The sequence below is a fragment of the Podarcis vaucheri genome (assembly GCF_965113315.1).
Source record: "Podarcis vaucheri genome assembly, chromosome: 5".
In the NCBI taxonomy this organism is placed as follows: domain Eukaryota; kingdom Metazoa; phylum Chordata; class Lepidosauria; order Squamata; family Lacertidae; genus Podarcis; species Podarcis vaucheri.
In genome coordinates this window covers 66,292,707-66,309,358 of record NC_138763.1, presented here as the reverse complement: position 1 = coordinate 66,309,358, position 16,652 = coordinate 66,292,707, and the positions used below count along the sequence as shown (strand labels likewise).

General features: G+C 44.0%; 1 protein-coding gene across 1 annotated transcript in view; it reads left to right on the top strand.

Annotated features, from left to right (window-relative positions):
- Window positions 1-4,472, top strand: part of HECTD2 (HECT domain E3 ubiquitin protein ligase 2) — a 37,752-nt gene extending 33,280 nt beyond the window's left edge. Inside the window, exon 21 of the mRNA XM_082222046.1 lies at window positions 411-4,472. Within this exon, the coding sequence (XP_082078172.1) occupies window positions 411-531 (121 nt within the window). The 3' untranslated portion in view covers window positions 532-4,472. The remainder of the gene's footprint in view (window positions 1-410) is intronic.
- Window positions 4,473-16,652: the final 12,180 nt, after the last annotated feature.

Below are 16,652 nucleotides of genomic sequence, written 5' to 3'. Positions count from 1 at the left end.
CTACACTGGAAAGTTTCAAATAAGTGCATTGAACCATTTTCTAACTATAAACCATATAAAATATACCTCTCACCCTGTTTCTCATTATAATAGCAGAATGTGATTCAAGTGACACACCCTTAACATTGGGCTGCAGCTGTAATTGTGAGGCCCAATTATATTGGCTTTCAGTTCCTCATGTGTGACAGTCCCTTTGACTAGAATACCTGTTTCTTAATTTAAGTGCAGAGAGCTATTTTGTGTGAATTCCTTTCAGCAAAGACTAGTCCCTCTACTAAAAAGAATGGGATCTGACTCACTCCCAGCACTTGATACATATTTGCACACATGGAACAGTGAATTGTAGCAACAGTTAAATTTAGTCAGTTGTTATTTCTTACTAAAAATGTGTTCTCTCACAATATTTTTAGGTTACCTGTTGCCCACACTTGCTTCAATCAGCTCTGCCTGCCTCCTTACAAGACCAAAAAAGAGCTGAAACAGAAGTTGACAATTGGAATTTCAAATGCAGAAGGCTTTGGTTTAGAATAAGAACACTTGAAAAGTATAGCCAATGTAGCACTCGCTTTCCTCTGACTGTGCCTTTAAAGCTTTTCATTTTGCTTTTAATTCTGTAACAGTCTTACCTAGAACGGTGTAGAATTGTTTGTTTTTTAAAGAAAAAGTGCACTCTTTTCTGTATAGAAATATACTCTCTTGCTGGAAAACAATTTTGTACAGTATTCATGTTTATTTGTTTTTACAATACTCGATAGAGGAAAGATGTCAGGACTGTCAGATCTGAGGATGTATATATTTGCCTTCGTCTAAATGAAACTGTCTCATACTGTCTTCACAAAGGGAGGTGACTTAAGAAAGTCAGCCTCTGTCTCCTCAGGTTGTACAAGCTACAGGCAAAAGCTACAGACTACTTCACTGTTGGTTTAGCTTATGGATATTCCCCAGGGAAGTACAGCAAATAATATATATTTTAAAATACTTTTATATTGTAAGTGGCCTCAAGACTAATTTTAGTAGTAGGCATCTAAGAAACTAAATGGGGGGGGGGGGAATCTTGATTAATTAAACCTGATGAAAGGTGATCTCCAAACAGTACACACAATATAGCAGAGCTTATAGCTGCCATTGACCTGATGCATGTGGTGAGGCAAATAACAGTTTTAAGGTAGAGCAAATATAGTATTAATATATATTGTTAATATTTGGGCTTTCATTCTCAAGAAATGAACTGTTTTAAAAGCATGTAAATAATTGCCTGTAGGCCAATATGATTTTGATAGTGCAATATAAAGCTAAAGATTTATTTTTACAAATTTTAGGGTTTCCGATGTTATATATTAAGCCTTTACAGATTAACAGAGCTGATTGTACAGGAATGTAAAAGCTGCTGTTTTAAATTTATCTAGATTCTTGGACCAACTTTAAGTATAAAATCAATTGCATGATTGTGATATTAAGCTAGACAGTTTGGCTGTTAGTGTACTTTTGTAACTGTAATTTTAAGAAAAGGAAATTTAATGTACATTTGAATTTATTTGATGGTAAACAAGTCACCTCTCAAAGCAATGAAAGGTGTAATTTTGATATTTTAAAATTATACATCTTTTCATTAGGAATTTCATACTGTCTTTTACACAAGGTTTAAAATAAATTGAGCAAATTTTTATACAGTTGTGAATGTTATAAAATTGGATCAGATATTCTAGCTTTTATTTATCTCAATGCCACAAGAAATGGAGATGACAACTAGCCTAGATGTTGATAAAATCAGATTAGAGAGACTTATCAATGACACATCTATCAATGGCTATGCTGTGAGAGATAAATGGATCCTCTGTTTCCATAGACACCATAGTGCTGATTACCAGCTGCTGCCAGATACTACTGGAAAAGAACTGTTGCCTTCATTTTTTGCAGGTATCTGGATAACAACTGTTGAAACCAGGATGCTGGACTTGATGGATATGTGGTTTGATCCAGCCATGTTTCTTCCTTCCCTTCTAGGAGAGATTTAGACCAGATAACCCTCAGTGAGCATATGGGGCTTCTCTGCATTCAGACTGCCTCATTTACGGTACATCCGTAGTAGGAAGTGAGCCCTTCTACATTAATTATATAAAAAAACTGGAGCTCTCTAGAGTGTTTGGTCCATGGAAAACTGATTCATTAGTACTACTTTAAAGTTAAAGGGTTCTCCCCCAAGCCCATATCCAATAAATGAAGCACTAATATTCGGCATTCCAGAAGCATTTATCAACAACCATATAGGCTTCTAGGGACACAGTTAATATGACACTGGGGGAAGTTTTGAAAGGAACCAGCTCACAGGCCACATATCAGTTTTTTTTACTGTGAGTATGTAGCAGAGGACATGGACTGCTGCCCTGCCTAGTAGACCAAAAGAGTCATACAGCTTCTGCTTGAGTTTCCGGGCTCCCTTCCAGTACCCACTTAAAAGCCAGTATATGTTGGTTTTAATTTGAGTCATTACCTCTCCTGGTGAGAGTGAAGAGCTAAAAGATACAGTACAAGGGAATGGCAAGGTCAGATACTTAAATGTTATAGCAGATCTCTATCCATTAAAAGTGCTGGTCTCGTGACTGTAACTGATGAACTCAATTTCAAAAAATGAAAGTCTTACAGAATAGACTGAAGAGTCTTACCACAGACAATTCTGGAGCAGTGCCTTGGACAAACAGATTAAAGGGAATAATATGGGGAACATAAACCAATCAGTAGCACATGAGTCTCTTAGTCTCAGGGTCATGGGCCTGAGCCCCACAGTGGGCAAAATATTCCTGCATTGCAGGGTGTTGGACTAGTTGATTCTTGTAGTCCCTTTCGATTCTGTGATTCTAGAGACAACTCTGCCATTAGGAAAAGGGGTCATGAAAGGGCAGCAAAGAGTTAAATCTATTATAAACTGTTGCTGCTATCAGCGAGGGTGAAGAGGGACTTTTGGGAGTGGAGGTTCTGCCTCTGGTGCCAAAATAATGTGATTGGCCATGGATACAATGCATTGTCCAGTGAGATGGGAGGATTAGCTGCTCCAATTCAGACAGAAAGATCTCTTAGGCTAGCCCTGCTCATTTCAAGAATAAATGGAATCACTCCCTCTCTGGCAATTCTCTACTCACTGACTAAACACCAACCCTTGAATCAGGAAGCAAGACCTATTCATAAACCCCTATGCTCTAGATACTCCTTCCAATAGAATCCAGTCAAATATTAATTTAATTCCAACTTGTTTATTATATTTGTTTCCCGTGCTTCCTCCAAGCAGCTGCACATTGTTCCTCTCAACTTCAGAACAAACTAGTGAAATAGGATGAGCAATTTTAATTAGCATTACTGCTGAACACAGAACTTTGTTTATTCAATATGTCTAGTTAGCTGGAAGTTCAGAAATATTTCTTGAGGGTTCTTTCTTTAGGAAAGGCTGGATAGGAATGGGTTAAAGCACCTCAGAGTTAAGGGAAATGCACTCCCCAGAGGCACAAAGAGAAATCACTGTGATATCCAAAAGGTTTTCTTGAAACTGACCTTTGGACTAAATCAAAACCATATGGACAAATAGTTTCCATGCCCGGGACAAAAAAATGTATATATATGTAAGTTTCAGCTATGAAGAACAAGTTCCATAACTGGCAGTGAGAGATACCCATCTATGCTAATGTTATTCGCTTGATGGATTATGACCACTGTCTAAATTAGGGAAGAACCTAATATGAGAGAAAACAAGGCAACAAAAGAAAAGGAAGGGTGACAGAACAAGTACAGTGTAAGACACAGCTTAAATTAGAATTGTTTTGAGATTAATTCATTTTTAAAGAAGTGAAAGCAAATCTACTTTATGCTTTGGTACTCTAATATTGTAAGGGGAGATGGTGCGTGAGTACAGAAGTCTAGAGCCCACCATGTCAAGGTGGAAAGTCACTGCCAAATGGACTGTTGTCACACTGTCTATGCCCAATTGTTACTGCCTTTCCAGAGTTAAATGCCAGAAAACATTAGAATGGAAAGTCTTTGGCAAAAGTTTCCATTCAATTTTAACGCAGGTTTGTCATTAGTTTGCTGCCCAGATTGAGAACTTGATTTGAAGGCTCTAAATCAATTTCTGGCTTCTCAAACCCTTCCTGAGCAGGTTAATTTCCCCAGATTTGCAAGCTGATACACAGGACATCTATTTGCTCTCAGGTTCTAGTTCATTCCTCCTGGGACTCCACCAGGAAGCCAGTGGGTTCCTGAGTGGCATATTCATTCTCAGAAGGCTGCAATCAAGTCCAGAGCTACCTGCTAATGTTTTGACAGTTCTGTTGCCACTCCACTGCTTCAAATATTCTGTATCAAAAACTGTATGTATTTCAAGAACGTTTTGGGCCTGTTAAACTATTTTAGGATGGGGGGGGTGAAATAATCTGTTTTCTATCAAATTAATTGAATAAAAGTACTCCACTGCTACACAGATACTATACTATGTTGCTGGTCTTGTCATTTATAATTAGCAGTCGTATAAAGAAACCGCATATGCCTCCTGCTGTCATTCCACATCATTAGGGCTGATGACAAGAGGAATGTCACATTATTTCTGTCTATACATACATTAAAAATGTAAAATAGTCATCACTTCGCTTGTCCACAGACAGGTGGCACTGCAAACTACACTGTGACCAAAGGTGGGGATGGGTGGTCCAATCAAACCAAGAAGGGACAGCTTGAACTAGTTGCAACAGCACCCCAGAAGCTGCCTTGCTCCCCAACTCTTGTGTGTGCTAGCCTTGGGGCCCATGCCCTTGGGATCCAGATCCCCAGGTTAGCTAGTGCTACTACTGACTACCTTTCTCCTTCTCTGGCCAACATGGGAATCTGTTGCTTCTGCCACCACCATCACCAATTAGGATGAAGAGTTGGCCCAAAAGGAGAAGTAGCTTGGAAAGGAAGAAGTTGATCAGAAGTACTTATCCTCTGCTTCCTCCACCAATTAGACTGAAGAGCCAGCCTAGATAAGGTGTTGGTGGCAGCAGGAGCATGTCCCCAGGTCAGCTAGCCAGGACTTCTGGCCTTCTTCTGGTCCTGTTCCTCCAGCCAGACCAACTCTCCATCCTGCTTGGCTGTGGCAACATGAGGTGGAAAGGGAAATATCTAGTGGGTGGGGAATGTATGAAAAGCAACCTGGAACACAGCCCCTAATATCTATGTAAAAACACAAAGTTTCTTACATCAATTAAAATGACAATATAAAAACAGTATAACCATCTCAAATAAAAAGCATAGCAATATCAGCAAACTTGACAAGGTCGTGCACAGCAGATAGAGCACTGTTTCCCATTAAAACCACTCAGCCAGATGGGTGGGGTATAAATATTATTATTATTATTATTATTATTATTATTATTATTATTCCTAACTGTCTAGAGTAGAGAATGTTGACCACTGCTGGTCTTAGACATCAGAAGGTTGGGTGGTTTTTTTTAACCCCATGAAATGCATCGGTTGCTTGAAAGTCTTAGCAACACCCAAGTCAAAATCATGTCACCTGGCTCCAGTCCTGAGTAATTCAAAACTTGGGTCAGCTTAACCCAGCTACTGTATTTTTTGCTCTATAAGGCTCACTTTTTCCCTCCTAAAAAGTAAGGGGAAATGTGTGTGCGTCTTATGGAGCGAATGCAGGCTGCACAGCTATCCCAGAAGCCAGAACAGCAAGAGGGATTGCTGCTTTCACTGCACAGCGATCCCTCTTGCTGTTCTGGCTTCTGAGATTCAGAATATTTTTTTCTTGTTTTCCTCCTCCAAAAACTAGGTGCGTCTTGTGGTCTGGTGCGTCTTATAGAGCAAAAAATATGGTAGATCCAAACTAGAGCTTGACTCTAGATTTTTACAGCAGGATGCTGGGTGTGGGGGGGGGTGTGAGAGAGAGACCATTGTAGATAGAAGAAGCCTTACATGGACATTCTCCGACCCCCTTTTAGCCCTATGCAACTTTAGAAAGTACAGAAGCTCATTGAAGATTTGGATGAGGCAACTGATAAATGACTGCCGTTCATCTTTATATATTATCTGTTAGGATAAATTTGACATTGCCTTGTTCTGCGTCGCACAGCTGTGCATAGCAAGTATTTAAAACCCTTCTGCTGGAACGCCTTCCTGATCAACTCTGGCAAGTGTGTAGAGCTTCACCATTATCAGATGCCTAGGCTAATGCTGAAGGCATCCAGAGAATTTCTGTGAGCCCAGGGCATGGTTATCTTCCTATACCTCTAAGCCATGTCTCCTTATAGTTACAGTGCAAGTGAGCTCAAAACTGGGGCAGCGATTGCAGTTTCTCATGTCAACGACACTGAAGACCTTGTTAGCAATACTTCACAAATGTCAGATCCTAACACATGGGAGACTAACAGAGCTTATTTCTCACTGTATGCTATATTTATCTAAATCTCAGAAGAATCCTACATCTCCTTTGATGATAGTTTATGTGATCTAAAATGCAATTGATTGGTGCACAAGGAATGCTACTTTTTAAGGAAGCATCTGCCTTGCTCAGAAAAAGGTCAAATGCTTGGCTTGAAATGCACAATGCAGCCGGAGAACATTTTTCATTGTAAAGTGCGTGTCATGCCATCATGCAATTTGGCTCTCTCTGCACTAATAAATAGACCCACCAGAGGCACTGCTCCTTGAGAGTGCATTAGATTAGAGGATCCCAGTCTTGGAGAGTGAGGTTTGCATTTTCCGCTTGTAATTAAAGCAAGCCATGATATACTGACTCTCTGCTTTGAAGTTATATCTTAAGTGCTCTCAAAATTGCATCCAACATGGTGCCACTCTCCCATCAAATCCTTCCTCAAAAGCCATGTCTTCAACACAGGGTTTAGCTCAGCCTTTATTCCTCACCTACAGAAACAAAGCCTATGTATGTTTAGAGTTCTGCATATCCATCCTTACTCTTGCCCCTGCCTTTCCTGCAGTACCTTTCTTCACCACCTCTGCTGCCTCCCCCTCTGTCCAATTTTAGCACGAGAGTTTCTCAGGGCCATGTACCTAGATCAGTGCTTTTTTCTGGGGGGACACAGGGGTAAACATACCCCTAAAATATTTGTGAATCTTTGTACTTTTGTCCATTTACTATATTTATTTTTCCCGATTTGAACTATAAAATGGTGGTTTTCTTGAGTCAAAATGAGAGTACCCCTAAACATTTTTTTAAAAGAAAAAAAAGCACTGACTTAAGTAACAGCGACAGCCACTGCATGGAGTCCTTCCTTTGCATGAGCTGGAAATATATATTTTTTTGCTCAGAGAAATGTCTAACTGCTCAACGAAAAGATACGAACGATGAAATGATCTTTTCATCTCAGGCAAATGATATTGCACTATTCCTTTAAAATTAATTTTCTGTCTGCCAGTTAGGGTTGCCATGCCATTTCTCCTGGCATGGATAAACAGTGAGCAGATAAGAGTCTAGCCACGAGCAGAAAGCAAACCAGAGCAGTCTTTACCAATCTGGTGCCCTCCGGATGTTTTGATCTACGACTCCCATCAGCTTTAGCCAACATGGCCATTCTTGCAGGGATAGATGGGAGTTGTAGTAATCCAAAACATCTGAAGGGTACCAGGTTAGCAAATAGAGCATCTTCTCTATCTGTTTCTCTACCCATTCTGCCTCATTGCTCCCTGTGTCCAGGAAACTATCCATTGCAAAAGTCAAAACAAACCTGTCAGAAAAAGGTGGTGTCCTTGCTCTTACTTTCCTATTCCATTCATGAATTGTTTTAGTAACTTTCTAGAGGAAATGGATGCATCACACGCTTGCCAGGCTGATTCTTTGTGCATAGTGAAAACAGGTATGCCTCTTTCCCATTTGGACAATAAAAGGTTAATGTGTTGTTACCTGGACACTCCATGTGGAGGTGATCACAAATCAAGTCAACATAAGATGTCATCAACTGCCACAAATGTCGAGGTAGCGACAACATACATCTGCTAATCCATCATGCAAAGAGAAGTATCGGCAAGATGTATCCTTAAACAGGCACAACACACCCTATAAACAGAGAACTAAATTTAAGGGGGCTGGAGTCCAGAGATTCCTTTGAGTTTAAAGAACTAATTTCATCCTTATAACATGAAAGTTACAGGGGAGATTGTAAAGCCCATGGGTTGGGTTACCAACTAAATGAGAGTGGAGGGTCAACCTGTCATCTTCTGCACCCATAAAAGCAACATCACATGAAGCTTTTTATTGGCACAGCAATGAACATTATGACCCCCTAGCTCAGCTGAACAAGCAGTCATGAAAGGCACGAAAGCCATTGCAAAAGTTGGCAGCTTTAGCCCCAAGGTCCTCTCTTTCACCTTTAACGGGACTGTGACATGCAGATTTCACACGCAGGTAAAACAGAGATGGGGAACCTGTGATCCCCTAGATGTTGCTGGACTACAGCTGCCACCTTCCTTGACCACTGCTAGGTTGATGGGAGCTGAAATCACACAGACTCACCACCTCCCTGAATAAAGGTAATCTGAGAACGGAGCGGTGGTCCAAAAGCGTTCCCCTTGGCCAGGAGTGCGGGCAGTAATATAGGGCCCTGCACTTACCTTTTTGTTTGTTAACTGAGTTCAAAAAGATGTCATTCTGCTTATTTCTCCCCTCTTCCTATAAAACAGGTTGATTATGAGTCAGGTTGATTATTTTATACAAAAAAGGGGGGATGACCTTGTTGCTTTAAGTTTTGTGTGTGCTTTTTTAAAATCAAAATATTTCTGACCAGAAAGCAGTTATCTCCAAATGTTGTCCATCAGGCAGGCAATAAATCAGTCCCTTCCCACCAACATAGAAAAATATGGCTCTCTACTCTTCCGGTAACTTCTCTTGCTTCATTTTTCCATTGACCCTGCTCTGCAATTACTATCTTCAAGCTGATGAAATCTCATTCTCTCCAGCAATGACAGTGTCGGGCTGTAACCTGGGTCACATTGACCCACACTCAAGCCATCTATTTCTGAAAGTACCGTATTTGGAATCCAAAAAACCTGACATTCTCCCCAGCTGTCCCTGACTCTTGAGAGGACTCCATGGTGCCTGATATTTAATAATGATCTCCTCTCCACCACTCCCATCCAGCATTTTCTACAAGAATTGTATGGTAACTGCCAATATATGAGATTGCCCGTTCTTGATTAGTGTTATTTCTCCCATGAGACCTATGCTGGGATTCCTGTATGTATCCTGTTGATTACTGAAGCAGGACTGAGTTTAGCAGTAGCTGCCTTGCTGGCTTTGGATAAATAGTTCTATTAATATTTGTCCTTCCCATTTGCTGGATACCAAAGGAGGACAATGAGTGCTGTTAAAAATAAAAGTTTTGCATTGTTTCTTCCCCTACCAAGAGCACAACATCAACCTTTAATACCCTCCGATGAAAATAGGGACATCCCATTACTATTTAGACCCCACACATCTTACTGGGTTGCCCCAGCTACTCTGGGCAGCTTCCAACATATATAAAAACATAATAAAACATTAAAAAACTTCCCTATACAGGATTGCCTTCAGATGGCTTGGGGGTTGGATAACTCCATATCCTCCAACATTTCTCCAATAAAAATGTCCTAAGGAAACATTCTAGGATCAAAGCAGAAACTGTGATGGCTTCTCTAAATCAGGGACATCCCTGGAAAATAGGGACATTGGAAGGTCTGACCTTTACTGTCTGCCGACAATCATGTCTTTGAATTCAAGCAATTATTCCAGCCCAGATCTAGACTCTTAAGCATGGAAAGTCCTCCCGGTTTCCGAAACTGCAGCACAGATTCACTAAGGTTTTCAAATTACAAAATGTGCTTTTAAAAAAGATTTGAGATATTAGCAGACTCCAGATTTCATATTTTGCATTCAAACCAAGGACTTGAATAAGGTTCCTGTAACTTTGAAAGGCCATAGATAGGGATGGGTGGTGGTAGAGCATCTGCTTTGCAAACATACAATGATGGTCCCATGCAAGGGACCTCTGCTACCTGCAGGTAAGGCTGGGGAAGACTCCCCCCCCCCCCCAGACATCCTGGAGAACCACAGTCCAGTCAGTGCATTCCCCAATATATAGAAGGAAGTTAGTTGGTAGATTTGTTTGAATCTCTTCACCTAAGCAATCCAATCTGACTTTGTTCAGATTGGGCTTTGTTCCTGGCAAGTCCCCTTTCACCCCTTCTAAAAAGAATAAAGACACTAGAACAGGGGTCTGCAACCTTTAAGACAAAAAGAGCCACTTGGACCCATTTCCGAAGGAAAAAAACTGGGAGCCGCAAAACTCGTCATTATAAAAATAACTTTTTTGTCACTTTTTTATTATTTCTTTGTTTGACCCCTCAGAATTACTCCTCCTCATAGAAATAAACGTTAAATTAACAAGTTACCTTTTTGTGTGTGTGTGTGTGTGTTCTTCACTCCCCTTCAAAACAGTGACCAGCATACATGCCCCCTTTCAGTGCAGTGACCAGCAATGTAGCGGGCGGGTGCACGCACCGCCCCCATGCGACGTCACAGCCAGTACAGCGCCCGCCACAGTGGGGAATGTCGGGGTGCAGGGGTGCCGACTTATAAAAAATATTGGGGGGGCCCATACCGGGGTCCTGCCGCTGGTTCGCTCGGGTAGCCGGGAGAACGCAATTCGAGGGGGCGGTGTTGGGGAGAGACCCTCGCTCAGGGCGCCACGAGACTTGGCGGCCGGCGGCCTATCTGGGGGGTTTTGGAGCGTATTTCGGCGGAGCGATTGGGGAGGAGGGGGCTTGTTGCCGGATTCTTCAGCTGGGCCGGAGATCCGCTGCTGGGGGGGCCCTGGGCCGAGTTGTGAGCCCGGCCTGCTGAAGGGAGATCCAGCCGATTGCGCGACGGGGACGGCTGGGGCTCTCCGGCTAGGGCGCGCGGCTGGCTGGCTGGCTGGCTGGCGAGGGAGCAGGTGGGGAGGAGGCGGGGGTCCTCACTCTCTTAGGAAACGCACCCGCGCGCCTGATTGCCACGAAGTCCGAAGGGTGCGTGTGTGGAATTAAAAAGCAAAAACAAGATACGGGCAGGGCAGGCAAAGAGTTTTCCGCAAGAGGATGGAGGGCAGGTTGAAGAGAAAATCACTCAGGATGAGACAGTCAAATCAGCCATGATAAAATGGGCTCAGGATATTGGGTATAACATCATGTTTGAGGACTGGGAAAGGTTATGGACCACCGAAATGAAATTCACGGCATGTAATGCCTTGAAGGAAAATATTATGAAAATGATTTATAGGTGGTACATGACCCCAGTGAAGCTTGTAAAAATATATCACCTGTCTGATAATAAATGTTGGAAATGTAAGGAGGCTGAAGGGACATTCTTTCACCTCCGGTGGACTTGTCCAAAAGTGAAGGCCTTCTGGGAAATGATCTATAATGAGTTAAAAAATGTATTTAAGTATACCTTTCCCAAGAAACCAGAGGCCTTCCTCTTGGGCATTGTTGGCCAGAAAGGGTTAAAGAAGGATAGAACTTTCTTTATGTATGCAACTACAGCAGCAAGAATACTTATCGCAAAATATTGAAAGACACAAGATTTGCCCACACTGGAAGAGTGGCAGACGCAATTGATGGACTACATGGAACTGGCTGAAATGACTGGCAGAATCCGAGATTTGGGAGAAGAAACAACGGAAGAGGACTGGAAAAAATTTAAGGACTATTTACAAAAACAATATAAGTTGTATGAATGTTAAAAATTTACACGATTCGGAAGCTATAGCTTCAGCAATTAGATTTGGGAAACAGGAAATTATATTTTAAGTAAGAAAAGGTCAAAATCTAAGGTAATACTATGTTTAATTTAAGATATAAGTAACTGATGAAAAGTATGTTAAATTTAGAGGTATAGTATTTGAAAAGTACAAAATAAGGTACGAAACAAGGTAATAATTTGCTGATATCTTTATTATAAAGAATGCAGGGTAAGGGAGATGCGAGGAAGTCCAGTTAGTTATATAAAAAATGTGTTGAATGGTTGGTTTTCTTTTCTTCTTTTTCTTTTTTTCTTTTTCTTGTTCTTTTACTTTTTTCTTCAGTGTATGTTTCTAACTTTGTATTTGAAAACTTAATAAAATATTTATATATAAAAAAAGAGAGAAAATCCTTTCGCTTTTCTGGGGCGCAGGGAAGTCTCAGAGCCGGAGGTTGGGGAAGGGACCCCCTTTGCTCTGCCCTCTTCTCCCGTCTTAGATTCGCATGGGGGTCCCCGCCCGAGCTTGCGTGGCCACCGGGCCACACAAGGGCCGCGCTCTACGCGGCGCACCTTGCTAGCCGCGCAGCTGTCCTCCACGGCTGCGGAGCGGCCCTGCGCCGGTGCCCAGCCCCTCTGGGCGCCCGCTGCGCTGCCAATGACAAGTGGGCGACGTCGCGGGCGGGGAAGGCGTCGCTTTCTTTCCCGATCCTTCATCCTCCCAGTCTTCCAGCCCTTTTTTGGGTTGGAAGCTCGTCTCGTTCGCTCTTCTCCTTTCTTCACCCTACGTGCAATTTTCCTCCCTCGTCTCCCTCCCCATTTCTCTCTCCTTCCTTCCTTCCTTCCTTCCTGACTGGCTTGGGCTTTGGCTCGAACTCGGGCTTTGGCTCGGGCTCAGGCTTTGGCTCGGGCTTGGGCAGCCACAGCGTCGGCGGTGTTGGCGATCGGCGGCGCGGGGGGATGGCCCTCCCGGGGGGAGCCGGCACTGCTCAATGGGGTTGCCAAGGAGACAGGCCGGCCGCCCCCGGCCCGGCGCCCCCCGCCGCGCCGGTGCCCGTTATCGAGCTGGTGCGCGCCGGGCGCCCTATAAAAGCCGCGGACGCGCCAAGCGTCGACAGGCAGAACCAGCGCGGCGGCGGCGCTCTGCTGGAGGGGCGCCCGAGATTATTGGGGGGGCTGAGCCCCCCCAAACGAATTTTTGAGGGGGCTCGGGCCCCCTCAAGCCCCAAGGAGTCGGCGCCTATGTCGGGGTGTACAATGTGCCTCCTCTCCTCGCTAGTATCCGCCCCGGAGCCGCAGCAAAGGTGTAAAAGAGCCACATGCAGCTCCGGAGCTGCGGGTTGCAGACCCCTGCACTAGAAGCTTCTTTTAAAAGTAATAAGAAGTTTACTCACATTCAGTTCACAGTTGGATCACTGAAGGGAGGTTCAACTTAAGAGTTACAGTAAAGGGTTTGAGTTCATCCCATATGGGAAAGAGCCCATGTCTTGGTGGCTGAGAGCCAGCAGACAGCAAAATACATCAGTATCAAGGGAGCACGGCATCAAGAGGAAGAAGAAGAGAAGGTGGCTGCATGACCAGCCTCTTTTAGGGGGTCTCCCAGGGTCACGCCCATCTACCTGGTCAGATGCAGGGGGAGGAAGCTCCAGACCAGGTGTGACAGGAAGTCCTCCTGGATGGAGTCACACACACACCCCACGTATCCACTCTGGGCAAACAGGAAGTGTTGTACTTGACTGCTTATGTTACATCCCACAGAACAGACATGGCACCTCAGCTCTGCTGCCCTTTTGTACTTTGCCTGCTGACTGCAGCATCTGGGCTTGATGAGACATGAGACCCTCACCTGTTCCAAGTCTACTCCAGCTGAGGAATCACACCCCTCCTCCCAGAGCTAGTGAGCCCCACCTGGCCAGCTAGGGAGCTGGGTTGTGGGCCCTTGCCTGCCTCTGCCTCCTAGAGATCCCCTCCTGCTGCTCCCGACGCCTCAGAGCCCATCATGTTTGTGGAGACAGGGACCCTCTGGCTCAGGCGATGGGGCCTGCTGCTCTGGATCCTGTGCAATGACCCTCTCACCATCCTCTGTCACCCTATGAGTAGTCCCATCCCTGTCCCCTGCTTGCCCCTGTGTGTCCCAGTCCCAGCTACACCCCTTGCTGGGATTCTCTTCCTCCTCTCCATCATCCTACCAGTTCATAACAGTCACCAAAGCTAGGGGTGAGGGGAGCCTGGCAGGGCCAGTGCAGCTCTTAATGAAGCCTGCTCAGTGTTCAGAACAGGGAACTGTAGACTAACTGGCAATGTTTTTTTTTTTTTTTTTTAAAGTAACTACTGCAGTCATATTCCAACCATAAGTGTTTCATGCCAGGTGTCAAAGAGCACTTCTAATATCACAAAGAGTCTTTGTTCAACTGCCAACATGCGGAGTATGAGAAGGAACAAAACTTTAGGTAAGATCCTCTTCCAGATGAGCTAGATTTCATGGAATGAGGTGGTTGAACGGTGAAGAGATGCTATTGCTTGGAGAGAATTACAGCTCTCTGAACTTGCCACCTGGCCCAGACGCAAGTCAGAAGTAAAGGCACAACATTTGCACCAAAAAATGATTTCATTTCTGGCACAAGAGTGCTCTTGTCCGCCTCTCCATTCTTCCCAGCCACTCTTCACCTACTGCAGCCCAAGGCAAATTACATGACTGTGGGAGTACGGAACAGGTGAAGCTGCGGCTGCATTTTCGCTTGCAATTTCCTACTTTTAAAGGGGGGAAACCTCTTGATCTGTAACGCGGCAACTGTCGCAGCAGGGGGGAGTCCGAGCATGTGGCGGGTGCTAGTATACAGGGCAAGGCAGTAGTCACCAATGGCTTCTTTGGTTGTGTGGGACAGCCACCATAGGAAAGCCATTTTGAGCTTCTCTCTGAAAGGGTGGGGAAGTGTTTAAAACCTGGGGAAACAGAGGTTTTATAACCAAACTTCTTTATTAGTGCAAATTGATTTGGTCTTGACACACAATTATGAGATGTAATCAGCGTAATGGAAAAGTTTTAGAAGCATTGGCAGAGTCTCTCATGGGAAATGTGTGTATGTCTATATAATCAGCTGTCTGATTCCATTAACATGCCAGAATTGAAAATCACTTTAAAGCTGTTATTCCCCCTGCTTCTTTTTTGTCATGTACATGCGCTTAGTATAGTACAAGCCTCCCACAGACACTGTGGAAATCATCTACAGTACCTGGTTAAGTCACTTGCTCTTCCTTTATTTCAAACTTGCATCTCTCTTACCCTGGGAATATGGGAAGCACAATGTCTTCTTTGAGCTTTCACCCTCAATTCAACACAGGCCTTGTTGTTTATTTATTCATCCATTCATATGCTTGGGAAGCTTAGATCTCGCTTTATTCTTCAAACAAATTCGAGGCAGCTACCAGTCGGAAATCACAACACGCAATTCAACTGAATCATAAATCAAAACATTAGCAAAAAGCAAGACCACACAAACAACTGCAAAACTGACATAAGACTCAGAACTCCATGTAGGCATGCCTACAACTTGGGGGCTTAGCTGCGGGGAGCCCTGAGGCACGAATCTGTCTCCAATGCCCATTAACATCCATAGGAAGCCATTCAGAGCAATCTTCAGGAGGTTTAGGACACAGAGTCCTCAGCATGCAGAGAGCCACAGTTCCTCCTTGGCAATCTCTTAGGTGGGGTTAGCAAACTGAGATGCAGCCCCTCATACACCGTTTGATCTGGCACAGAGGCAGATGTTAGAAACATAAAGAATGTCGAGGGAGACTAAGAAACAGAGATGCAAACAGGATTTTCTGGCTCCAGTTTATGCATGTCATTTGGGCCCTCCCCACCCTGCAAAAAAGGACACAAATGTGCATCTTTCTGCCCTCATTTGTGGATAGGCCAGGAAGACGCTGCTAGCATTGCCTGGATGGAAGGAAGACAGGCATCTTTCCAAGTTTTTTGTCCCGTCTTTCGATTGAGGCGGTGGCTTACAATGCTTGCTAAAATTGCTTCCCCCAATGCTAACATTGCTAAGACTGTTTCACTAAATTGAAGTGCACAAAAGAATATAGGTAAAGGTAAAGGGACCCCTGACCATTAGGTCGAGTCGTGACGGACTCTGGGGTTGCGGCACTCATCTCGCTTTATTGGCCGAGGGAGCCGGTGTACAGCTTCCGGGTCATGTGGCCAGCATGACTAAGCCGCTTCTGGCGAACCAGTGCAGCACACGGAAATGCCGTTTACCTTCCCGCCGGAGTGGTACCTATTTATCTACTTGCACTTTGACGTGCTTTCAAACTGCTAGGTTGGCAGGAGCAGGGACCGAGCAACGGGAGCTCACCCCGTCGCGGGGTTTCGAACCGCCGACCTTCTGATCGGCAAGTCCTAGGCTCTGTGGTTTAACCCACAGCGCCACCCGCATACCACAAAAGAATATAGCATGGCACAATTCTATCCCTTCCCCTGACAGTGGGGTCAACCAAAGGGGAAATAGGATGGTGGGGAGCAGGGCTGTTTAAAATTTTTTTATGTAAAAGCAATGACTAAGATAATTCTCAATTTGTGGTTTGGAGCTAAGAAAGCTCCATATTGGGCTTGAGCAAAAATGGCTTGAAGCAGAAATAAACTCCTACTTTTCTGTTTCCTTCCTTTGAAAAGCATATGCAGGTGCCAGCAATTCCTGGCTCATTTACTAGATTTTATCTGTCTTCTCCCACCCCTTCAAACTCATTTTTATCTTTAAGATTCCAGTATATTTGCTTTGGCTCTATCCCAAGGGAGGCAGCTTCGCCCTCTTGTCTTGGCATGCACTTAGTTAATGAAACTCCAGGCCTCGCCTTCAGAAGGATTCCTTCCCATTGGCAACACCTTTTATGTTGTAGTAAATAAGTGGGTCAACCT